Source organism: Manacus candei, unplaced genomic scaffold, assembly GCF_025592945.1.
Source record: "Manacus candei isolate 608988 ecotype Guabito, Panama unplaced genomic scaffold, ASM2559294v1 h1tg000072l, whole genome shotgun sequence".
NCBI classification, from domain to species: domain Eukaryota; kingdom Metazoa; phylum Chordata; class Aves; order Passeriformes; family Pipridae; genus Manacus; species Manacus candei.
Window position 1 is genome coordinate 967,704 of NW_026138120.1, and position 25,078 is coordinate 992,781.

Sequence of the window (25,078 nt, forward strand, 5' to 3'; positions counted from 1 at the left end):
CCAAATTAATGCAGTGTTTTAAGTAATTATACCCAAAAAAGTCCTGTAACTTGTAGCAAATGAAGTGCACCAGAAAACCCCATCCAACCACCTGGCAAGCCAGACCAGGATCACAGGCAGACCGAGGTGCCGGCTCCCTGCCACTGTGTACCAGCGCAGCCTCTGTGACCTTACAGCAGCTGATGTTCTCATCCATTACTTCTGCTCTGTTCATCTCAGCGTGCTGTCCTCCCCACCAGATTTCGTTCAGAGAAACAGAAAGGACACAGGAACACAAGTTTAGCTTGCTGACATAATGCCCATATTTAATCTTTTAAAACAAGAACAAAATCAAGAATAAAATCGAGAATAAAAATTTCATTTAAGTCATACAGTACATTAATCTTTCAGCAATGACCCAATCTACAGTACTCAAATGCCTGGCATGAAGTCTATTATCTCAGCATTTAACAAGTGTATAACCAGTGACACAGTAAAAGAAGAGCTCACAATACACAGCTAACACAATAAGTTTAGATTTTCTTCTAAGAGTCCAGCTAGTGTTTGTAACACATGGGTCACTTTTGAACCATTCTTTAATCAGCTTTTTGTTCAGTCAATCTGTTTGGGGCTTTTTTTTTTCTGTTATGTGAGTTTTTCCATTATGTACAGGAAGATTATTTTCAATGAAATTGCACAAGTTAGAATATCTACTTATAGGCATACATGGTCAATCTAACTAAAAAATTTAATAAGCAGTAATTACTCAGTCCTGGTTATACATTCCTAAAGGCTTAATAATACAGTTTTAAGAAGAAAAAAAAAAATAAAACAAAACACAACAAAACATAGTTGTAGGGTGGCAATCTCTGTATGAAGCCTCCTTCCCTCCCAAAACAACCAAGGGTTAACTGTACTTTCCATGTGTGAAACAGGATCTACAAAGAAGTAATTTCAACTCCTAAATAATATAAAACATGTGACTGTGTCCTTTCTAAAGTCTGAATGGTTCAATGCATAATTCAGTGAAGCTCTCAAACAAATAATACTGGTAGGATGCAGACTGTTAACAGAAATTAGGACAACATGCCCCAGTAGTACATTTGGGTAGCAAAACTGTATGTATTAAGGGGCCATTATCCAGTGGTTAAAGCAGTTTGAAGCAGGACAGCTCTCCCTGCAGCAGCTGCAGAGGAAGGGAAAGGGTGGGATCTTCTGTTCCTTAGTCAAGGCTACAGCTGAATTTTGCCCACCTCTTACTCAAGCACCTGCCCTCTTCCTGCTCTCATCCCCTTACTCCTTTCTGAGGGGGAACCTCCAGCCCAAAGACAACCTGAGCACAGCAGAGTGCAAGCCACCCCTCTATCCATCCCAACTCCCGATGCTCAGGGACAGGCAGAGGTCTGCTCCTGCTCCAGCTCTACTGCAGGCATGAGGGCTCCCATCAACCCACTGTGGTGCAAACAGGAGCTTCCGCAGCCTGGTGGCTTTCTGGGTCCTGGCGTCGACCACGTACATCTCGATGCAGTAACACACGGAGAGGTCCCTCCCTCCAGAGTAGTGTTACCAAACACTACAGACCCAGAGAGCTACCTCTAAGGCAACTTAACTAAACACAAGGGTGATGCTGCATCTTCTTCCCACATTAGCAAAACAGAAACATAACTAATTAACACAACTGCTTTGACTTCTTTTAATCTCTCTTTTCTGGTGCCAGGTCTTGCTACAAATGAAAAAAAAAAAAAAAAAAAAAAACAAAACACAGAGAGCCACTTTCCTAGATGGAAAAGCAGCAGAATCTTAAGCCTTGAGAATCTGCTTTGTAATTTGCTACTGGCATAAACAACAAAAAAAAGTCCCATTTGTTTGGTTGATTTTTGTGGTGTTTTTTTAAGAAAAAAAATCCAGACCATCCATTGCACCTTCTGTGCACATCACACACACTCACATGCACACGCACCAATAGAGAGCTCCAGAAGAACAAGCATGAGAACCACAAAGCCCAAATGGTGAAAAGACATGGGGAAATCTCACTTTTTTTTTTTCAATTCTCATTTAGCAATGAAGCAGCAAAATGATGTATTGCAAGAAATAAACAGTCACAGAACACACATACACCCAAACGCAACCATGGATACATTTTTCCCATTTTTTTTTCTCTGATACATGCTGTTATTCATCTGATAATTTCTTTCTGGCTGTGCTGAAGTTTTTGAAGAGCATCTAGTGCTTCTTTAACCTTTATCAGAACGCAAGAACCTCAGTGGCAATGGACAATCAATCTCATTAGTGCCGCAACCAACCATCTCCACTTGAGATTCTCTACAAGCCCCTTTTGGAAGTTGAATCCGACTCTGACTCTTTAGTGCCACTCTTGGTTGGTTTTGTTTTTTTTTAAATTAACAAACACAGCATATTAATGCAAATTCGATGTTTTCTAAAAAATGCTCAGATAATTAGTTCAGCAATATGCAAAGTGCATCTATTTGGTTCTTTCCATAGATCACCTTCTGTTTTAAGTTTAAATTCCTTCACAGTTTAAAATATTGTGAAGAAATTATATGTATACTTTATGTATAGAACTATTTATATACATACACATATATACACACAACTCTGTACTTTATATAGCCATAAACACTCACTACTTAACTATTTATATTATATACACATGGCATGAACACACACTCGGTGAAGAGTTGGTGCAGGCTGAAATCATTCCATTGCATTTAATGGAATAACAGCAGTGAAACCATGAGTGAGTTATCAAGAGACACAGACATACATCTATTAGATAAGTGAAAGACCAATTAAATCAGCTCTTCCTTTTTCCTATTAGCACAGGATTGCTCCCACCCCATTCCATGCTCCGTAAGCACATAGTTATTTTGCGTTCAGTTTATGTGAGAGGGCAGTGGTGGTTCTTTTTTTCCTAAATGAAAGAACAGTCCATATTTACGTGGGCTCGTTGCAACCTCTTCTGCAGAAGTGTGGCACAGCTGGGTCTGGATGCCTTGGAGGACTCCGAATGCTGTGCCATCGTTAGCTGAAAGCACCTGCCAAAGCTTTATTGCATGGTTATGGGACAGCTATCAACTGTTCACAGTCTGTGAACTCTCTCCAACAAGTGGTACAACTGTATAAATACATATTTTAGCACAAAACAGTTTAACACGAGGCAAGTCCAAGTACAAATTGAGACCTAAAGGCCTATGGGTGAACTTTAAAGGCCAACAGTTCTTCAGAGTGCATGTTGTTTAAGGAACGCAAGTCGGGTAATTTCAAAAGAAGTTTTGTGAAAATAGAGGCTTCGTTTGGGTGATTTTTCATAATTAAGGTCCTTAATGCACGGATTAGTGTTTCCTGAAGTGCCTCCACAGAATTGACATTTTCTATTCCGGAGCGATCTATACAGAAGGGCAGGGTGAGGAGGAGAGAGGGAGAGAGAGAAATTAAAAAACAGGAGGGTGGGGGTAAAAAACAAAGAAACAAAAAAAAGACTGAACAGATGTAGTTCGCAACATAAAGGCATTGCAAGAATCACTCATCAATTAACAAGCACAAGAAAAATTAGATATTTAAGCCAGAAGTTTCAAATCCATATACTGAAAAGTCTTTCAAACATTATTTAGCATTATCTTTGCAAGTTAAGGAAGCTCATGCCAAACTGGCAGCATTCAATCACCACTTCTGTAATCCCATATCCGTATGTCCAGAAAAGGACAGATTGAAGCACACGCTTAAATATGTTGCTGAATCACAACTTTCAACATAAGGAGAGAGACAGGGCACATGAAAGTAAAAATTTCAAACATTTCTCAAAGCTGGACATAGAATCCTAAACTTAAATTGGAGGTTTGAGGAGGAAATTCCCACTCGGGACAAGCCACACTCATATCTGCACAGTGGGATCCTCAGGGACAAAGGGAGTACAAGCCTTGATACAAGTGGGCACTATTTCCAAGCATGTTCTGAAGCACTTACAAATTGAAACATGAGGCACCCAAAAACTCCCAACTGAGGAAAAGAAGAATGTCAACATCAAGATAAATATTATGCTTTCACATACTGCACTCACCCCACGCCTGAAGCATCTCTTTCAAGAGAGCTGTATTTAAGAACACACCTGGTATCCTTAGGTGGAACCTAAGTAAGCAGCTTAAAAGGATGAATTTTTAAGTAAAACATCTCACCTAATAACCATGAACAGCAGCTGATTTTTTCCAAGCTGTAGCCTCTTTTCTTAAATGCTATGTAAATTCAGTAGGGCACGTACATACCCACGTGACGGACAGGAACAGAAATGTGCTTTGATGTGTACATGTACTTAAGCACTTTGCAGAACTGGGACATGGAATGACAACAGTTTTCTGGAGTAACACTGAGTCAGATCGTACAGTCAGAATGGGAATCCCTTCCTTATGCTGTCAGTGTCAATCCAATCAGACTGCTCCGGTGAACAGAGCCTAGGAAGTCCTCCTGGACTATTCAGTACACTTCCCAACTGCTATGGGAAAAATTATTACATAATCCACTTAAGGATGCATCTTGAAGCAGTTAATGTGTTTTGTTCCCTTAGGAAAACTGTTCTAGAATCTTCTACCGTAACAATTAGGAGCTCTGATTACTACCAAACAATTCCACTCTGTGAAGATTGTCTGTTAGGTTTGATAGCTGCTGTTCAAGGTAACATGAGTGAAGAGACATCTCTCTGCCTTTATTGATTAAACAATTGTTTCTGCTTGCCCTGTGCTCTACAAAAGGTTGCTCTATTCCAAGCAGGTATGACAACATTTGCACAGAATGTGTCCGATGGAGTTTCTCAAGAGCTCTGTACAGTGACAATGGTACTGCCTTGCTTCTGAAGGTGGAAGAATGCAGTCCAACCTTTCCTGGCTGCCTCAGGCAAGTTAATGTAGTCTCCTCTCCTTCAATTAGTCCAAGTCTTTCTTCTCCCTCTCAGACTTCTTCCAGTTGCTCTCAGTGGCCAGCAGAAGAGTTTGTTAGTACTACTCCAGCAAGAGAGAATAGGAGAGGGTGTGTATTTTATATTCTTCTACCACAGTGCATCACCCTTAGTTAAGGTTTTATCTAGTCTCTAGACCCACATGAACCACATTCTTTCAGCTTCGCTTCTACCTTGCTTTTTCCTTCTTCATTGCCCATGATCCACCTTGCTATCTCCCCTCCCTCTTCACTACACCAAGCTCACTGAAGCCAGAGGCGAAGCATTCTTTCAGTTTTAGAATGGTACCAAAGTAATTCCTTAGCACCACCCAAACAGGACCCTGCCTTTTCTTTCTTTTCCATAGGACGTGAAAACAAGAGGATGTACAGAGTCACACGCAGTCCTTGCTACTGTCCCTGCTTCTTCTGCATATTCTAAATATCCCTCGTAAGAGTGGTTATTCATCCAGTGTTATGTGGAAATGTTTCTGACAGGCATTCTCCCCACTAGCACTACTTAGAGACTTTTTTTTTCCATTGGTGGTTTTGGTTTTTTTCTTAATTTTAAGCAACTGAAAGTCTTAAGAAGATTTTTAAGTTGTGCACCATGCTACTTTGTATTCTGGATCACCTAATCAGTATTCAACAGTCACACTCCTGTTTGCTTTTGGAACTGACATAAATCTTGACTGCTCTCTTCCCTTTCAATCTCCTCTTAAATAACTTTTATTCTGAAATGAAGAAGTCTTAATGGCCTTTTTCTTCCACCTTCAGTTCTTCTTACATTTATGGTATATTTTGCCTTTGCCTGTATCTCCATGTCATTCTCTCTGATCCTGTTCTTCAATTCTTCCTCCATCTCTAACTGTGCTGCACCTCCCCTTACGGGAAATGACTCTTTGCGTTACATCCCTCCTTGAGGAGTGGGGTGCAGGGGATTTGTCTTTCAAGATCTGTTTAATCAACAAATGCCCACAATCCTTCAGTTCTACAGGCGCCTTCTCCTCCTAGTAAGCACTCACACTGAGAGCATCTTCCCCAGGAGCTCTGTTGGGGGCACTTCTTTTCTTCTTTGGTACCTGCTCGAGCACGAAGCTTGCTCACTTACTTGCACAAAGGAATGACTGCAGCATTTCAATCCAGTCACGAGCTACAGAGTAAAGTTCACCTGAGATTTCTGACCTCACAGTAAACATCAAGGTTACTGTTGTGTCGGGAATACAGCTCCAACATCGACTAATGAAGTTGTACTTTATAAAACCCTAGAAGTATTTAGTGAAGATGTCCAGGAAGGTTGTGATTAGACTGCAGATCACGAGGCAGCTAAGATAGGTAGCAATAATGTCCTAAAAAAATATGATCTTGCATCTGTGCAAGAAGCCTGAATACCTGTTGCACAGCTCTGACATTACATGCTGTACGTTACATACCATCCATAAGCTAATCCCTACTGGGAGCCAGCAATCAGAGCACTACTTAAAAGGCTAGGGGTCCTGACTCTGTGCTAAAAGAACATTTAACAGAACAAATACAGCCATTTACATTAAAAACAGTTGGCACAGAGATTGTGATATTCCAGGACCCAGTAGCTGAGCAAGTAAGAAGAGTGGCTGTAAGCCTAGTTACATTGCATAAGAAGGGAAAAGTCCTTATTTTAAAGGTTGCCTCCAGTTCTTGTCAAAAAAGGATAAAATCTGTAGAGTCTGGAATAGTAACTAATACTCCAGGTTTCTCTCTGCTACCTGAACATTTTCACTAACAGATTATAGTCCAGCGCCTCCTTCACACTGACATTTGTTCTGGCTCTTCAAGCTCTGTGCCACCCTTCGCTCATTATCATGGCTTACAGACTGAAGAGGCAACAGCTGCCCCCTCCTGTGCTGTAACATTTCAGTTCAGCCACGCACAAAGCTGTTAGACTGAACTGTCCTACCTTGTTTACAGAGGCTTCAAGTGCCTACAGCACCATGCCTGGGGTGCCCCTGCCTGATAAGAAAGACATGGGTCTGAATCACTCATGTGAAAGAGGTGCACTTTTTCAAGGACTTGAGTGCTCCCCAACTGCTGGCTTGCTGTCTAAATAGGCCCTAGGAGCACTCCTGCTACCTACCTCTAGAAAGCTTCTTAAACTGCAAGCAGGGATTCTGCATCTTGTATTCCAGGCATTATATGCAGAGCTAATGTGCCTAATTTGAGGCTTGAGATAATACTACAGAAGTAGGTGCTTAATCCTTCTTTGAATCTGGGCCAGAGTGTTCTGTATATCCAGCGACTGAAACAAGATAGGAGGCCGGTGAAGATGTCAGTGGATTGGCAGGCCTTTAGTGGTAAGAGGTCATGATGCAGATGACAGGGCTTTCTTGCTGACATAGGCAGAGATCAAACTGCTGGATTTAGACTTAAGTAAAATACACAGTAAACTTAAATGACAATACTTGGATGTAAAAATACCCCCTTATCTAAAGACTTATGCTGTGCAAGTCAGGAGTAATTTCAGCAATGCTGTCCTGTGAAGCTTAGAGGGGTCAGACAAATAGCATCTAAATGGCCACAGGGCAGTTATGAGATGTGGTTTTGCATTCTATAGAATGCAGCAGGAAAACATAACCCCATTGTCACATTTTTTCAAAAGGCAATATTAGAAAGACTAGGTATGTAGAAAGTAGATTACAGGCTGCTAATAGCTTAAAACCTACTCAATTGCACTTTGACATGAAATAACAGGCTATACATTTTACAGAAAACTTTTAATAGAGAGCCACATTCAAATCTTGACAAAGATGCAAGTTAACTTTCTCTCCTTACCAGCAGATACCAGGACAACCGCTGTAAACAAACTCATTTCCTCATCGCTAAGTTGCAGGGCATTTAATTTCTCACTAAATTCAAACATTGAGTTGAGCAGATCACCAGCTCCCATTGAATGCAAGTCATCCACACTGTACTTCTTTCCACTCAGGAAGGTGACTGTACGTTCCTTTGCATCAAACAAAGATGCAAATCGTACCATTAAAACCTGGTGAAAGAAAAAAAAAACACCAACAAAAACAGATAAATGCAAGTGCATTTCTGGAAAAGCCAAAGAAAAATACTAAACCTTTTAACATCATTCAAACTGTCTCATTAACTGCTCTACGAGCATTCTATACAGAAACTGTCAGCATGCTGTTGAGTTGTAAAACACAGTGCAAGCTCTGGCCCAGTAATCTAAGAGAAACAAACAAGTGGCAAAATTAGCGAGTGGATGCAGGGGAGGGGATACAGCACATGAAAGGGAGGAAAATTAAAATTTAAACCTCAGACAGTCTGAGCCACACAGACCATGTCATTCATAAATATGCCAGTAGGACAACTTGCTTAAGCTACTCAACAGCCAAAGGCATACAGAGCGTTAAAAGAAACATTTTTTTGGCCACACTTATGAGGAGCAAAATGAAGGTACCGAACCAGATTCTCACTTGGCACAAATTGGAGTAGCTATACAGAAATAATGCTGATTTTCACCACCTCATGATCAGGCCCCCTAGGCATTCTTTGGGAAAGTACCATGCCGCATCACTGTACCCACAGGAATGCTAATGAGCTCTGGTAGAAAGGAGCCACATGTGTGGCTTTCAGCTTTAGAAAGGCTAGGGAAGCACAGCTTGAGATGGCACCTGGTCTGTAGCAGCTGGGAATACCCCTTTGCTACAAGCACCAGGGCTGGAGCAGCTGATGTGAGCTAAACTTACCCCTCTGGGCTGAAATTTCTCCTGTGGTTTGTCAGTCGTACTGTGAAAAGTTTCCCTCTGGAATGGCTTGTAAAGTTCCATTTGCTCATGTTCAACAACCTTATTTACATTTTCAAGATTTAAGTTACACAGAACAGTCTTCTTATTTGGAGAAAATGAACCAACTGGCATTGGTTAAAACTTCAGACTCACTGTAATCTCCTGGTGTGACAGCTGTCTCTTCTCACTTAACCTACATAACTGCATTAATTTAAATGTTTACTACAGGTGAGAGGAGAACCAGGGTTTCAAAGCCTAGTGTCTTTGACAAGCTTAAAAACAGGAATGTTCAAACCAAATGAAAATGTTTGAGAATTCAAATACCATTCATGCACATCCCATGACCTGCACCTAAATTTTAACAGCCAAATGGCATGCAGCAACCTTGATGGACACATGAGCACTATGCACTATTCACTTTTGTCAGCTAAGCTATATGTCCTGTGCTGACATTAACTACAGAGTGCAGAAACCTAGATGCAGAAGCCCTCAGAATACAACAAAGAAAGACAAAGGGCAGACAGACAAAGCTGAACTTGTGCATTAGCACAGACCCACCAGTATTCAACAACCTTTCAGTTCAAAATGGTACTCTCCCTACAGAACTGGGCTTTAGAAACAAACTTTAAATAATGAACAGCCAGTATTAACACTAGTATTCAAAACTGAAGCTCATAAAGTTGTGTTGACTTATACTAAGGCAAAGAGCTCACCTATAGATTTCAATGTCACCATTCTAACCTAAGGAAGAATTGACTGTGGCATAGCACAGGATTGATTCATTCCGTTTCACTTCAAGCCAGACTCCTATTTGTGCATGCTTAGGATATACCTGATCAATCCTATCACTCAATCACAGCAACATAAGCACATAAAAACCTCCACACCTGAAGGTTGCTTGCTCACTTCCCTACCACCTGTAGTTAAATGACCAGGTTTGTGAGTCTGCCAAGAAGCTGAGTCACTACTCAAATGGATCTATTTGAGTAGTGACTTGCTAGCTCTACCATCAACTACATTTGGAGGGAAGGTGGGGGGGGGCCCACTGAAAACCAGTCAAGTTCCTTATTTTACACTCACTGCTTTTTCTGAGCTGGCTGTCATAGAAGCCATGCAAATGCCAGCACAACACACTGAGCTCCCCAGTACTCCCAGTTCTAAAAACCTTTTTAGCTTACACGTGTGTGAATATATATAGCTATGCAGCTTCTGCACCAACATTGTCTCCATGTGTCTTCTTATCCTCAAATGAACAGCTCCTTGAATAAGGGCTGCTAAGAAACACAGTGCCAAGCCAACCACACCAGGCTTGGAGGCAGCACTTTTACTCAGGTTCTTCTATTAACATGCACACATTGGAACATCCCAGTTCAGTTACCCACAAAACAGAAATGACCTTGTATGCACCAGGCTTTCAAGATGCTTTTTGCCTCTATTGCAATGGATTCATTAATCCTGTGGTGGGTTTTTTTTTTCCCCACTGCTCTCCAGCATCACTTTTTTTGTTTTCTGTTGCTAAGAGGCCACATAGGCCTTTAACTACAAGTACCAGCTCACTAACAGAAATCATTAATGTTTCTTATAAATAAGTGAATAGTGACAAGCATGCAGCCATACATTATTATAAATTCCCCTGGATATAGAAACCTTCTTATCAGCACTGCTTGTAACTGGCAAAAAAAGCATAGGAATGAAGCCTGAGAAAAGCTCGAGGTGAAGAGAGGCCAAGACAAAACATTTTACTTGCAAAACAGAAAGATTTGGCTTCACTTTATAAGAACAGTTCAAGCCCAATTTTCCACCCTCCTTGAGGGTACTGGACAGCAGAGGAAGAAACTAACATTTTTCTGTAATGTGAACAGCCATGTAAGAGACTGTAGCTGAAGAAGTGAAAATACAGCCTCTATGCCGCAGGAGTTGTAGATGAATATTAAAAGGTCAAGAATACATACAACAGAAAAAAATACAGGACAGCAAAATGAAAGCAACAAAGAAACTGACACACTCCAGGCATCAAGTCTTCCAGTATAACTTGTACCTTCCAACCCAACAATTATCCATCTTAGAACTGGGCCGTGTAAATGCCCAACACACTACACAAGAAATGTCTTCAGTTCGGGTAAAACCAAAATCCAGCACACCTCTTTGAAAGAATAAATCAAGTAAACAAGAGCAAAGACATCACTAACTCTACCCTCTCCAGGAAAGCACAGTAACATCAGCTCCTCTGGCCCTCTATATTCAAATTGCACATTTGAATTCAAATTTCACATTTGAATATTTATAAAATGTGTATGATCTCCAACAGACACAAGGGTCTGGAAGAACAACTAAAGCCTTAAGTAAAGGTCATCTTGTGAAGGTCACTAATTATAAAACAGCACCAAGCTCTGTGGTATCATTTCCAAATTAACACCACTAATGCACATATACGTCATGACCACAAGTGGATGAAATTAACCACAAGGACCTAGAGGGATTAGTCTAGAGTAAGTCAGGCTGCAGCTGGCACACAGCACCTCCAGAGCTGCAGCAGTACAGCTCGTTCCTACTGTTACTGCATTAGACATGGAAGCTTCAGACACCCCCAGCTGCCACCAAAGGCTAGTGGTGACTGGTCAGGATAGATACTCTGGCTTTGGCAGGAAGCAGAGCGGCACAAGGAAAGACACAGAGAGCGTTAAACATTTCTCAACAAAACTTGTAAGTCGACAGACAGCTTTCTAACCTATCCACCCTTCCGGATGCAGTACAGTTCTTCAGAGTAAGCAAAGGTAGCTATCAGTGTAACCACTGCTATACAAAACCAAAAAAACCCTAATTACCCATTTATTAATGTCCAGGGAAGAAGAATGGGTAGAAGGGCTGAGCAGTTTTGAGCTAGATGGAAGAGGGACAGTTCACCAAGATCTGACAAAACAGATCCCTTCGACACCACCTTAAGGAAAGCTCAGAGCTACCACTCATGAACATGCTGGTTTCACCTGATGTAACCCAGTTCTATTTGGTTTTGTTCTTACAGGGTCAGACCGATGCAGAGCTTGTCAGATTCACAATATACACACAGTGGTCTCACCTCAAAGGTCCCAGCTTTCAGAAGATTGACCTGGTCATGCTGGGAGAGATCTCGGAATCCTGGGATGCGCTTGGCAAACTCCACCACTTCCTTCACTGCAGGGGTAAAACTCAGGGAAAACTCTTCCCAGACTTCATGGCCAGATTTGTTTGGGTCCACATGGGGAGTCTTACTCATTGGGCAGACCTGATGTTTACAAAACATAGAAAACAACTTTTAAAGATATCACTCCGAATCCTGACAAATACTTGGAAGAAACAATTTTATTCTTCTACAAAACTTAGTGATAACGACATATAGAGAAAAAAAGATCAGTATTCCTCAGTCATCTCCCAAAGCAATGGGATTTCTCCCCCTTCCTTTAAAACAACCAACCAACAAAAAAAAAATCCATGGTGGATTGTCAGCAAGTTGTTCATAAATTTGCTGACTTTGGAAACTACAACAGTGTTTATTGCAAAAGATCTGACTGAACCCATGTTATGCGATTCGTCCCTGATCTCAACTGATGTCTGACAGCTGGATTTCTCTTATTTGTGTTATCCCTTTAATTTCACAGTTAATCACGATTTCAAAATCAATTGATTGCAATCTCATAGTCATGACTACATTCATTCTCCTATCTGTCTTGTTTTGCAGGCAACTGAAGTGCTTCAGTCAAGATGACAAAGGTGTCAACACTAGAGCAAGAAAGCGAGCCTTGGTTTCCTGAGTCACAGGTTTACACCCTCATTACAAGGATAACCTTCCTTTACAAGTTTTCTTTTACTTGTATCACTGAAGGAGGATGACCAAGGAACTGGTATTGCAATTTTTCTCAGCCACAGGATGAGAAAATGCTCTTTCTTTTATACAAATATACAGTAATTTTTTAGTAGGAAAGTCTGAATCCATTACAATGAGATCAGACATATCAGTCGAGGCTGACTGCCAATAAATTCCCTCTGCAAGACCCAACCGGAAGCTCTGAGATATTTTCAGTTCTGCTTTCTAAAATTCACATCTTTTAATGAAGTTTAAACCTTTTAATATTCATTTCACCTGTCACCATCAAGGATGAGAATTCCTTTTAAGTATTCCTCACAAGTATCCTAAATGGTGTATGTAATCCTACATAATGTCAGCAAAACAAAGAAAAAACTGTGAAATAGATTAGCAATTCCTCAGAGCTGTGCTGTTTTGGCAGGGCATCTTGAATATGGTAATTGCCTAGCAAATCTTTGTGTGGAAGGTTCTAAGACTACAAGAATATAATATTTTGGCAAAAGGAAAGGCCTAGGCATACAAACAGAAGGATGGTAGATGCTAATCACTGCTCTGCTTGTGATACTGCAGTGGTCCACATAGATATTGTTAAAAATACAGTACTCACTGAAAATAAGGAATCTCCTGCACCTCATTGGACACAAAAATCACCTTAACTTCTAATCCTACGATCGTTTAGCTTAACCCACAGGCACTCAGTCCCAAAGGGAAACTACCACTTCTCCACCCTGTGCATTGTGTTTACACTGTCTTGACAGACCTGTGCCCAAGAGTCACAGAGTATCTCAGGTTAGAAGAGACTCATAAAGACTGAGTCCAACACTCTGCTGCTTGCAGAACTACCTAAAACTAAGCCATATGATTAAGAGTGTTGCCAGGTGCTCCTTGAACTCTGACAGGCTTCCTATGGAAGCAGTTGTCAGATATACAGTCACCAGCTCTCTTTAGAAGAACATCTTCAGAAACGACAAGTTCTGCTTTTCTGCTTACAGGGGTATTGAGTAAAAAATATCAAACCCCTGAACATCTGTCTCCATACTGGTTCAGAGCCTAATTACATGCCCTTATTGCTACTGACTCATTTTGGTTGGATCCTGATCTCACTGAGTTCTGAGGCAAAACCCTTATTCATGTCAGAGATGTGGGACAGGGAGGGAGAGCTGCAGTGCTCTGTTGGATTCAGTTTTGTTTCCTCATCGTTGGCTGTGTAAAGCCTCCCTGCAGCTGCCATGCACAGGTCAAACTGACTGGTTGAGCCTCTGCAAGGCAGCACCACTCCCTGCCCGCCCATACTGATGGGTTTAACCTCTGCTTCTCAGGAGTGCCAAGAATGCCATCGTAGTGACACCACATACTTTCCCTGCAAGGAAGAAAGGCTGGCAATTATTATTATTTGCCATGGTGTAGTGCCCAGAGTCTGCAATTAAGGTCAGACCCTCCTAGGGATGGCAGAGTCTATATATGCAGTAGCCAAAAAGGGGAAAAAAAAAAAACCACACACACAAAAAAAACCCCAACAGAAAAACCGTCATGAAAATACAGCAAAATCAACAAATAAACACTTTCACTGTGGAAACTTTCAGGGGTCTTCAAGAACCTGAGAAGGATCTTTATAAACTAGGGGGAAGAAAACCACCAGCAGCTCAAGTACTTCAGAAAGGTCAGGGTCTCGCGCTTCACAACAGGAGTGCAGGATGAGAACGAGGATGTTATGTTCTCTCATCCCAGGCGGTTGCAGTGATAAAGAGAAGGACAATCTATTTTAAGGGGCTTACAGAACTGGTTGCCTGAATAGCAGAGAAACAGCAGGTGCAAGGCAAATGAGAGGGATCTGTTAAGGAAAGACTAAAAAAAAAAACCAAACAATCAAAAAACCCGACAACCATATGCAAAAAACCAGGGAACATCCTTGTTAAGAATTCAGTGAAAAAAATGCTCTAGTAAAGTCATCTAAGGTCCTCAAGAAAAGACCTACAGAAAAGACCCTGAACTTCTCTCAAGTGGTATAGCTGCACATCTTCCTCCTGCCTCTGTTCGTATCTGAAGATGTTCTAGGGTGAAAAGGATGCATAGCCTGTGCACCCCATTAAAACAAAACAAACAAAAAAACCCCAACATCAAAAAAACAGCCTACCCAGCAAGACAGACTTTAGAACACACTAGCTAAGCATGTATGCTGGCTTGAAATCCTCGCCCTGGGGTTTCACCCCAGAAATTTGCTCTGAACACATTTAATGAAAATACAGTACATCTGACTGTGTAGATTATTTTAAAGTCTTCAAAAGGATTGAGTGAACAGGGGCATTTATAAAGTGTTATTTTCTTTTCAAAGTCAATTCACTTTAAAAAAACCTGATTTTTTTTCAACCAATGCTCTCTGATGTTCACTTACTTTCAGTGAGCTAAAAAATGAGCCAAGAAATCCCATCACTTGTATGATTTCAAATTCTCCACACAACTTGAGCTACTACCTCCTTTGTGACAATGTGCACTATCAAGTTTATGTCAATATTTTAAATCTCAGAAGTTTTGTCAACTGTGTGGAGCTACATTGACTACTAAGACACAGCTGTACCACACCCACCACTAAGCCTTTCACTAAATCAAATCAAGCAATTAATATCAATATACCAGATGCATTCTTCCTCCAGTGCTACAGGAGTAAGTGGTATTCTTGTTTGGAGAAAAGCCATCTTCTGGGATCCTGTCACACATTCGCTGAGTATAACCGCTGGTGAAGTTCATGCAGTGGCCATTTGTGAAGCACATGGCATGCCCACTTGGATAATGCATTGTGCTTCTCCCTTTGTACTGTCCACCAAGGTGCTGCTCCCTTTCAGGGTACTGAGGGCCACTGAGGCCTCCAACACAGTGCTCACTGCTCAAGATGTACTGCTCGCTGTTCTTCGACACTCTCTCCCCACTCTGGGGCTGCATCATCTCTGCAGGGTTTTGGGACTGTTCCTGGTTGTACATGAAAGTGTCTTTGTGGGCTCTAGTGACCATCCCGATCACTTCTTCCTTAGCCATGTCAGCAGTAGGAGGGGGAGAAGGGCTTTTGATGGTATCCCGCTCTTGTTTGGGCTTGGAAGAAAGGTCTTCTTGAGGTGCTTGGTCTTGATGTTCTGTTAATGCTTCGTTGGGTAAATGGCCACTGAACTGACTGTTCATCATGGACTTCATGGCACTCTGCATTTCAATCAGCATCCTCTGTTTTTCACGTTTGGGAATACGGCCAAATCGAACAGCTACCAAGGTGGAGAAACAGAAAGTGGTGGGAAGGGAAAAAAAAAAAAATCAATCCTGAAAGTGTTGGCACACACACACACACAAAACACACACCCCAACCAAAAATCTTGCCTTTTAAGGAAAGGTTTTAACTGCTCTCACCAATACTACAGCAGGGATATTCCAGTGAAATCAAGGAGCTTCCAGTGCACAGGACTGGTGTGAGGTATGAAATGCATGCTATTGTTTGCATACAAACAGAAGGCAGCTCTAAAGCACAGAGTCTCTAAAGCCTTGTCCCCTTTTGCCTCAAACCTGGCTATGGAGCATACATGCAGTTGTGTTAATTGATGAAGTGTTGGGCTTTAAGTTTAAGATTGGATCTATTAAATCAGCACAACTTTGTGAGCTGACAATTAGCTGAATGTAAACACAGTCCATATCATATTTGAATAGAAGTCCTACAAGACAGGTCCTCAAGGACTAATTATATAACTTGTCAAAACAATAGAATCAATGCTGAACAAAGCTTACCTTGGCAAATTTCCTTGATAACTTTGCCTTGACAAGGACATTTTCTGCTGGCAAGGGGACGGGCATCATTGTGGCTGCAGCACTTTTGACCCTGTCCTAGGGAATCTATAACTGCCTCTACCACCCTGTCCAACCACAGCTGCACAAGGGCTTATAACCAGTTTCGACTGATGTAATTATGTTCATGCAGTAGTCCATCATTAATGTAACTAAGTCTCTTTCATTAAAGCAGGTGCAACCTTATGCGCAAATAAGTGCCTAGGGGATGAAATAACTCCTATGCACGACAAGAACTCAGAACAATTATTTAAAATAAGTTTTAACACTCCACCCACTAAATTATTAACAGCCCAAGATTCCTAGTTCTTGTGAAATAAACAGCCAGAGAAAATTAAAAAGTGAAACAGAAGGAAGAGTTCTGGTTTGTGTCAGTAAGTTGTAGCAGACAAATGAATTACACTTTCAGCATTACATATTAAAAAGTCACAAGGAGTGGACAGCCAGCAAGGTGGTCAGAGACACAGCTCAACACTACTATTTCCTCCTTTGTCTTTCCTCTTCCTCCAAGAAAAGAAAGAAAGAAAAAAAGAAAGAAAAAGAACTGAGCAGATACATGCTCATCCTATGCACCCAAACCTAACTCTTTAGGCTCTGTAGCAATTACTCTAAAGCTGTCAGCTTAGGCAGAATTCCCTTTCATTGAAAAAGTAACAGTAACAAAAGAAAAGAGGGGAAAAAAAAATATGAGTCTTGTTCAGCTTCAGGCAGGATACACAAAATTGAGGCACTTGTTACAACCATCCCCCTAACAGACCACTGCAGCATATCCCACTGCATCAGCCTCCACAGGCAGGAGAACAGCTCTGCGGCTGTCCGCAGTATTACATTACCAGTCCAGGAGAGTCATGGAGCAAGAAGGCAAGCTGATCTAAATGTTCTCAGACAGTGAACCTGCTCTTGAGAACAGGGCTAGCTGCATTATCTGCCATTAAGACCTTCAGCAATCAGTTTTGAAGTGGGCAGCAGATTCCCTCTCAGAGGATCCCTGCTCAGTACAGGAACGTACCATCTCTTGACATCCCAACAGACAGGCATTTTTTGAAACGACACTGCTGGCATCTGTTCCTATTCATTCTCATTATAGAGCAGTTGTTATTCTTCAAGCACTTCTTATACTGGATGTTTTGCTGAATGCTTCTTCTGAAAAAACCCTGTAAACAAACAAACAAAAAAGCCCCACAACTATCATTACAGCACATGTCAAATTCTTCTGCCAAGATTCACTTCTCTGCAAGCGCAGAAAACCTCACTGTCTCTCATCAGCTGCTTCAGAGCCATCAGCCCCAAGTGATTTTAAAGAACTTGATACTCCTCAAGACTTACTTCCCCTTTGTGTGTGATCTGTATATAATGCTAACTAGTTATGATTTCTAATTACAGAAAATGCTAAGTTGTTCCCCGCATAGTCAGCACCGAGTATCTCCAGTATTACCTCTAAGACTATAATAACAGTTTGTAAGATGCTCTCAAATGCCTCTGACATCAAGTACAAATATGGGAGTCAAAAATCAGATCTTTTGACACCAATCTCTGCAGTTTGGCAACAAAACCATCCTGCTGCACCATATGACCTTCAAAGGTGGTTCTTTCACACAACGCTTAAGCTGATAAACTCCTTCAAAGCACATAACATTTGCAGTGTTACAGATTCAGAAAAATACACATTTAGTGATGCATGAACATGGAAGCACCCAGTTCCGGCTTTCCCTGTGGTAAAGAATTGCTTTTCCAAAGCTATTTTGTTCTGTGCCACAGCCCAGGTGACAACCCACACCCACTATCTCTTAATGCAATTAACATGCACATGTCTTGCGTGACATGGTCCTTACCACCTCTGCCTCCAGTCCTTGTTCTCTGCCATGCGCTCCAGGTCAGGCAGGATTGGAAAAGGGGTGAGAACAGAAAGTACTGCAGAGGTTGGAAAATACTGTGTATTGGAAAATACTGTGTATTGCTAAGTGGTTTGCCTTTTCCCTACAACTTCTGAAATTTCTCATATTTAACAGATAAATACACAGACTTTTTTTGGCAGTATCACCCCTTTTACCCAATGGGGAGAACTTGAGCATTTCAGCAGCAGAAAGGTGAGCAGAAATATAGCTCACCTTGCAGCCCTCACAGGCATGAACACCATAATGAAATCCTGAAGCGACATCTCCACAGACTTTGCAAAGAAGAACCATGCCATTAAATTCTAGAATCAGAACAAAAAAGTCAAGGATATAGAAAACCAATGACAACTGCAGAAACATGTTTCCACCTTTTAAAACCTGGACTTAAATCAAAACACATCAGGTCAGCTCAACATATGAAAAAGTACAGCAGAAGAACAGACACCAAGAATGTACCAAACCGAACAGTTCAGAAGGTACTAGGGCAAAGGAGGGGGGAAAAGACAAACATGAAGCACTCAACAGAATAGGTAGAAAGCACATATTCAATGGGCTTTCAATCACAGTAGCACTGCACTCAACTGTAGAAAAAGAAAGTCTGCTTACATTTAAGCACTTTTAAAAGGACCATTCAGTTAACTAGGCCACTAAAGTTCAGGCTCAATCTGTTTTTTCCATCAGGACAAGTAAGCCTATAAAAGGCTAGAGTTTCCCCAACAGAGAATAAACATCTTTTCTTAAAAACCAGAAATATTAAAGGACACTTTATTATATATTAAAAACAAGCCATACACTCTACCTACTTGATAACAATTTAGGACTAGTAACTCAGCCACATCTACATATGTAAAGACCACTCATTTGAATGCATATCCAGAATGGCATGCTTCCACACTTGAACTCAAAAATACCTTCTCAGTCCTGTAAATATGCTCATGGTTTGACTTTTTTAAGTTTTCCCCCACCTTTTTTATTTCAGTTTGTCAATAAAGATTTTATTGCAAGTCCTAAGTCCTGGTCTAACACTGGTTTCACCAAAGCCAATAGGAATTTTACTAGTGACTTCAGTAACCACAAAGTTACCTTAACACAAGAGAAAACTGGAAATACTCCCACTACTCTACCAGAAAAGTAACTTATTTGACATTTGAGTTTCATTTGTAAAGAAGAACTAAAACATTAAGGTTTTCAAAAAGAACTAAAGCAAAATTTTTATTTTTTTTTTAACACAACTAGTACTGAGCTAGAAGTGTTATCTATCTGTCTATCCATTTGAACAGTTTACCAGAGGTTTCATCTCAGGAACTTCTGCCCTGATACCAAGAAACCCAGTTACTAGGGAATTTTTAAGAAGAAGTAAAGGTTCTTGATGAACTTAGGGTAGGAACACCTTAAAAAAAAAAAAAAAAACCTTTTAAGGTAGAACTGCTATATACTTATTCTAGCTTTGTATCAATCCAAAAGAATAAAACAATTCTGCCAATAAAAGAATTGAGCCTCCAAAAGACTAAATTCCAGACGAGTGTTTGCTGAATCACTCATTCCAGTGCTCAGTTTGATTTCTACCCTTCCAAAACTGTACAAATATACTTCTCTACCGTTGATCTTCTCCAATTACCAAAAAAAGTGTGAAGCGAATAGGTGAAGTTAGATTGTTAAATGTATTTTAAAAGGTTATCCTTTAGTTCCAGTTTACAAGTATTTTGTTTTTTACATCCACAAATTAAGACTTGGAATCAAAAAGATAACTGTTCCAACTGCAGCTATGTAAATATTACGTTCGGGTAATTTATTTATTTTGTTCCTCAAAACTGGGGGGGGCGGAAAGGTGAAGAGGCAAGGGAGAGCATATGAAAAAACAGATAAACCAGATTTCCAAGACCGCTCCATAAATACTCTTGATGGCAATTTCTGATTACTATTACCTTTGTTTCATTACTTCCTTTTAATTGCTTGATTTTACTAAGATCAGTCCTCACGAAAATTTGAAGTAAAGCCGGATTGTATTTATGGACTGTCTGAAGTCAGCAGCAATGGGACCTCCATCTTATTAGCATTTGTATGGCAACACCAGTTGTATTACCACACACATAATGCCAAAAGATAAAAATGGAGGCTTTGCTATGTGCCTTCACCACAAGCCACACGGAAGACCTTGTTGTAACATATGAGGTTGTAATACATAAGGGGGAAATGGTGTTTTAAGGAACCAGCACCAAACATACTTGTGACTCCATTATGGCCTTTTGTCAAACCAGCAACACTGGACTGGTTTGTTTTAACAGTCTCCTCCAGCCGATCGTTCTTCGGTGCCCCATCAGAGCCTTCGCTGCTCCGGCCATTGCATCCGCTTTCTGAGGAGGAGCTGTTCGGAGAAGATGGTACAGGCGAAGAGGATGACTGGAAACCGCTGTCTGAGCTCTCACTGTGACATGAGGCTGGGCTAGATGCCGAGCTCGAAGAGCTGATGTAAGCTATCACACCCCCTAAGGCAAGAAAAAAAAGGCGGCACGTAGTGACATAACCAGCAGACATGCACCGCTGCCATGTGAGCCATGCCGTGACCCAGCACCACCAGATCAGCCATTACGTGCTCCTGGGAGCACTCCTCTCCCTTCCTCCCTCCCTCCCTCAAGTCTGTTTGTCTCCATTCGTTTTCAATGGCTGACCTCCCAGTCTGCCCCATTCCCTTCTCCCGTCTTATCAGCCTTCTGTGATCCAAGCCAAGATGAAATGGCAGAACCAACAGATGGAGCAACAAGCCACGGTGCTGTAAGGATGGGGCAGCAGGGAGAGAGCACGGGATTGCCCAGGGAAGGTTTCCCTGGGCACCCTCTGAGCAGAGCTCATCTGGAGCCACAGCAAAGACAGGATCTTAGAGCGCCGTGGAGCCAGAATGCAAACAAGCTAGGTTAGCAACAGAAATAGGGCAGAGAGAAAGCCTTCATGCAGGCTATGCGCCAGAGGCACAGAAAGGAAGGGCTGGGAGGTGCTCATGATGCAGAAGGGAAGGGGGCAAGAGAAAGAAATAGCACTGTAGCCTGGTTAACCTACTGAACGCCATTTGTCCGATTGCAAGCCTTTGTAGTGTTTCTAACAGCAGCTGAACTCCAACTGCTAGGCTGCTATTGCAAACAGTCTCTGTCCTGCCATGTCTTGCAATCTGAGGTACTTGAAAATCCCTCAGATGAAACAGCTTTTTGTCCTCAGGCAGACCTGGGAGCAGTTCTGGCCTTTCACAGGCTTCTTCTTGCTTGTAAGCAAGAGACATTGTTTGCACTTCATTTGAGTTTGTCTCCAAGACTCAGCATTTCAAAAGTCAATATAAAATCATTTGATATTTCACACAAAAATTTCAACAGCCATAGCCATGCAACCGTTTAAATAAATTAGACTCGGTATCTTCTATGTTTTATGCCTCTATTGCTCTGTAGAGTCTCTTCACAGACAACCCATGACATTGCAGCAAGGAACTCCACATGCCAGTAAGAACTAAAAACTTAAAAAGGGTCAGGCACTGCTTTCCTTTAGAGATAAAAAGCATTGGTGTCTGTGGAGTCCTCAATCAACTGAATTGGCATTACAGGTTGGGGCTGTAGCCCCTTACATCAGCCATCACTTCCACACATAAAGGCAGTGGTGTTATACAACCCTGGACACATCACTGCTTGCAGGGAGAAATTCTGACTTACAAATTTTAAATACTTCTATCAGCTGTAATGATCCTCTTAGCATCTCTGCAGCAACTTTTCCTCTTTAACATTTAACTTTTTTTCTACCAAGGAAGCCCTTGGTGAAAAGGTTCCCTACAGAGCATGCAGCCCAGGAGCTCCTGGAAGAGCTGCCTCACAGCAGAAGTCAGACTAAGGGGCCGTGTGACACGTGCACTACACAGACTACTGCTCACGTTTCCAGACACTGGTGCCCCTACACCCTGCCACAGCCGCTGTTCTCGCACAGATTTTTTAAGAAATCCTCCACACGGCATAGCACGCATTCCGGATCAGGTTTTCGGAGAAAGGAGGATTGGCAATGGAGTCACGGGTTCAGCAACAGCATGAGAAATGAGACATCCTCAGACACCCCTGCTAGGCTAAGACACCACCTGTTTGACAAAGGTCTGTGCCATCCCCCGGTGCTGCACGCGCCTCTGCCAGGTGCCAGGTCAAAGCTCACAGTCCACCTGGTCCATGGGAGGCACCCGGTTTCTCAGCAGGCGCCATCCTTATCTGCAAGGGGCAGACCAGGACACGCAAGCACAGCACAGTTCCTGCAGGGAACTCCATATTTCTCCACACTGCCACCGCGCCCCGTTATCTTTAAACCCTACTCATAAAAGAGATTCTCTTTTTCCTCAGGGGTAACACCAATGTCATACGGAAGCACAGAATGAGTGTGTCTATAGTTTCACCCCTCTCCTTCTGAAAGCCGGAGGAGCCCCAGATAGCTGGGCTGCTCCTGCGCCCTAGAGAGCCCGGCAGTCTTGCCTGCGTCACAGTCTAGGTTCCCCGTATTTTTATTTCAGAAGCTGCACTTCCCTATGAACTCTGGTTTTGTTTGGTCAGCAGTCAAAAGTTGAATCTCTCACACAGCGCAGGGTGACATCTCAGAACAAAGAGCACAGACACAGTGACCTCTGTGCGTGCCCGTACACGTGCACACGCACGCCGCTGCTCTGCAGAACGGGGATACCGGGGTGTTCGGCGGGGAAGGCAGCGTGGGGACTGGGAATTGCCCGGGCTTTGCCTCGAGAACCCGATGGAGGGCGGTGAAAGGAGTCCTTGGGGCTACGTGGGGCCGCGCTGCTAACGTCGCTGCGGAGGCACCTTCGGCTGAGTGACGAGGACCCTTCGGGCTCTACCTGGCGGGATTTACTTGGGAAGGGAGGCGGGGGCACCGCGCCGTGCCGGCATTTCATTTGCACAGCCATCCGGGAAGCTGCACCGCCGCAGGGACGCGCTGGCTGGGCGATGAACCGGCCCCAGGACGCTGCGGCAGCGGGGGCTCCCCGGCAGGCACCCCCGACACCGCCGATCTCCCTCGTTAGCCACGCGAGAAGGGAGCGAGGACCGCGGCCCCCGTGCCCGCAGCTGCCCTCCCGCCCCATCCCATCCCATCCCACCGCACCGGGCTGCGGCTTTTCCCTGCCGCGGTCACGCGGCGCCGGGGCTGGAAGCGCCGGGCCCGCCCTGCGCTGCCCCCGGGCCGCCCCCTCCCCATTACACAACGCCGCCCCCGCGCACCGGGACGGGCCGCGTGCCGCCGCCGCCGCACACGGCCGCACCGCGTGTCCCCCCGCGACCCCGAGCGCTCCCCCCGCCCCCGCGCCGCCGACCCCGGCCACCCCCCCGCGCTCCGCCGCGGCGGGGGCGGAGCCGCGGGAGCCGCGGGGGCGGGGCTGCCCGGCGCCGCAGCGGCGGCGCGGCCCCACGTGTCCCCGGCGCGCCCCCGCCGCCGCCGCCGCCCCGAATGTAGGTCACCAAAACAGCGGCCGCCCGCGCGCCTCACGTGTCCGCGCCGCCCGCTGCCCCGCGCCGCCGCCCCGCCGCTATTATGCAATGCGCGCGTCACCGCCCCGCGCGGCCAATGAGCGGGCGCGCCGCGCGGAACGTAAACACAGCGCGCACATGGCTCGCCCGGCGGGTCCATGTGAGGCGGCGCGGGGCCGTCCCGGCCACCAGCGGGGCCGGGGCCGGGCAGCGCCGCCGCCCGCCGCGCTCCCCCCGCCCCACCGCACCCCGGACCGACCCCGCCCGCGCCCCCGCGCCCGCCCGGCCCTGCGGGACCACCCCGAGCAGCCCGCCCGACTGCCCCCGCGGCGGCCGCCCCCCGCTTACCCGCGCTGACTTCCATGGCGGCCACCTCCCGCAGGGGTACGGGCGGCGCCGCGCTGGGTTCCACCGGACCCGCCTCGGCTCCGGTCGGCGCGGCGCGGCTCCGCTCGGTCGTTGTCCTCCCAGCTCCGTGTCCCCGCTGCCGCAGCCCTACATGCAGCCGGCGGGAGGGAGGGAGAGCGGGAGGCGGCCGCGCTGTCGCCTGTCAGAGCGGCGGGTGCACGTCCCCGCCGCGGCGCCCTCCCCTTTACAACAAAAGCGCTCTCGGGGAGCCGCGCAGAGCGAGTGCGGCACCGCCGCCCGCCCCGCCCCGGCCACGCCCCGCCCCGGCGGCCGCCCCGCCCCGCCCCCGGCCGCCCCCCTCACCCAGTGACACACTTTCCGCGCCGGCGGCAGCGCTCACGTGCGGCGGGAGCGTGCGGGAGGGGGGGCACTGCGGCGGCGGCGGGGAGCGCACCGAGCGGGGCTGTCCTCCCCCGGCCGGGCGGTGCGGCAGGGGAGCCCCGCTGGAGTCACCGCCGCCGCCGCAATCGGCGCTCCGCTCGCCCACCGCGGGGCACGGCGAGGGGCGGCGGTGTGTGTCAGCCGCTCCGCCGCCGAGCACTGGCAGGAAATGCCACCGCTCTGATTGCCGCAGCTGGCGAGCTGCTCGCTCCCATCCCGACACGAGCATCTGACAGCTCCCAGTTCCAACCGTCAGCACTCCGTCCCCCGTCAGCCGCGTGTTTTCTCGTTGCCGGGGAAAAGGAATATCTAGGAGAGACCCCTTCAGCCGCATGTTTTCCCTTTGCCGGGGAAAAGGAAAATCCGGGAGAGACCCCCTTCGGCAGTGCACACACACTGCTGCAGACATAGTCTCTCCCTATGCAGTCATAGGGAGAGGCCATCACGCTATTGCTTCCAATCTTAGTCTCTCCTATTTACAGCCAGGACATGATTTTGTCACTCCCAGAGAGATTCCAGCCTCTAATACCTTCTACCATGCAGTGATGT

The 25,078-nt window shown here is 44.7% G+C and overlaps 1 protein-coding gene across 2 annotated transcripts; it reads right to left on the reverse strand.

The window, feature by feature from the left end:
* Positions 1-278: 278 nt before the first annotated feature.
* Positions 279-24,383, reverse strand: NR1D2 (nuclear receptor subfamily 1 group D member 2). 2 transcript variants are annotated; one of them, XM_051808376.1, is made up of 8 exons: positions 24,089-24,383; positions 20,477-20,737; positions 18,465-18,553; positions 17,366-17,510; positions 15,169-15,785; positions 11,773-11,958; positions 7,732-7,942; positions 279-3,386 (listed from the first exon to the last, which is right to left on the reverse strand). In XM_051808376.1, exons 1-8 carry the CDS (start codon positions 24,102-24,104, stop codon positions 3,190-3,192), a joined length of 1,722 nt encoding a protein of 573 aa, XP_051664336.1. In that variant the 5' UTR covers positions 24,105-24,383; the 3' UTR covers positions 279-3,189. The 2 variants fall into 2 exon arrangements, with proteins under 2 accessions (XP_051664336.1, XP_051664335.1); XM_051808375.1 differs by lacking the exon at positions 24,089-24,383 and adding an exon at positions 23,732-23,935.
* Positions 24,384-25,078: the final 695 nt, after the last annotated feature.

Excerpts from the sequence above, each read along its gene's own strand:
- NR1D2 (XM_051808375.1), bottom strand. The coding sequence starts at position 23,900 with ATGGACCCGCCGGGCGAGCCATGTGCGCGCTGTGTTTACGTTCCGCGC. Across the intron at positions 18,554-20,476 it reads AGGCCATAATGGAGTCACAA|AATTTAATGGCATGGTTCTT; the intron begins GTATGTTTGGTG and ends TTCTGATTCTAG. Across the intron at positions 17,511-18,464 it reads ATGCCTGTGAGGGCTGCAAG|GGTTTTTTCAGAAGAAGCAT; the intron begins GTGAGCTATATT and ends GTTTGTTTACAG.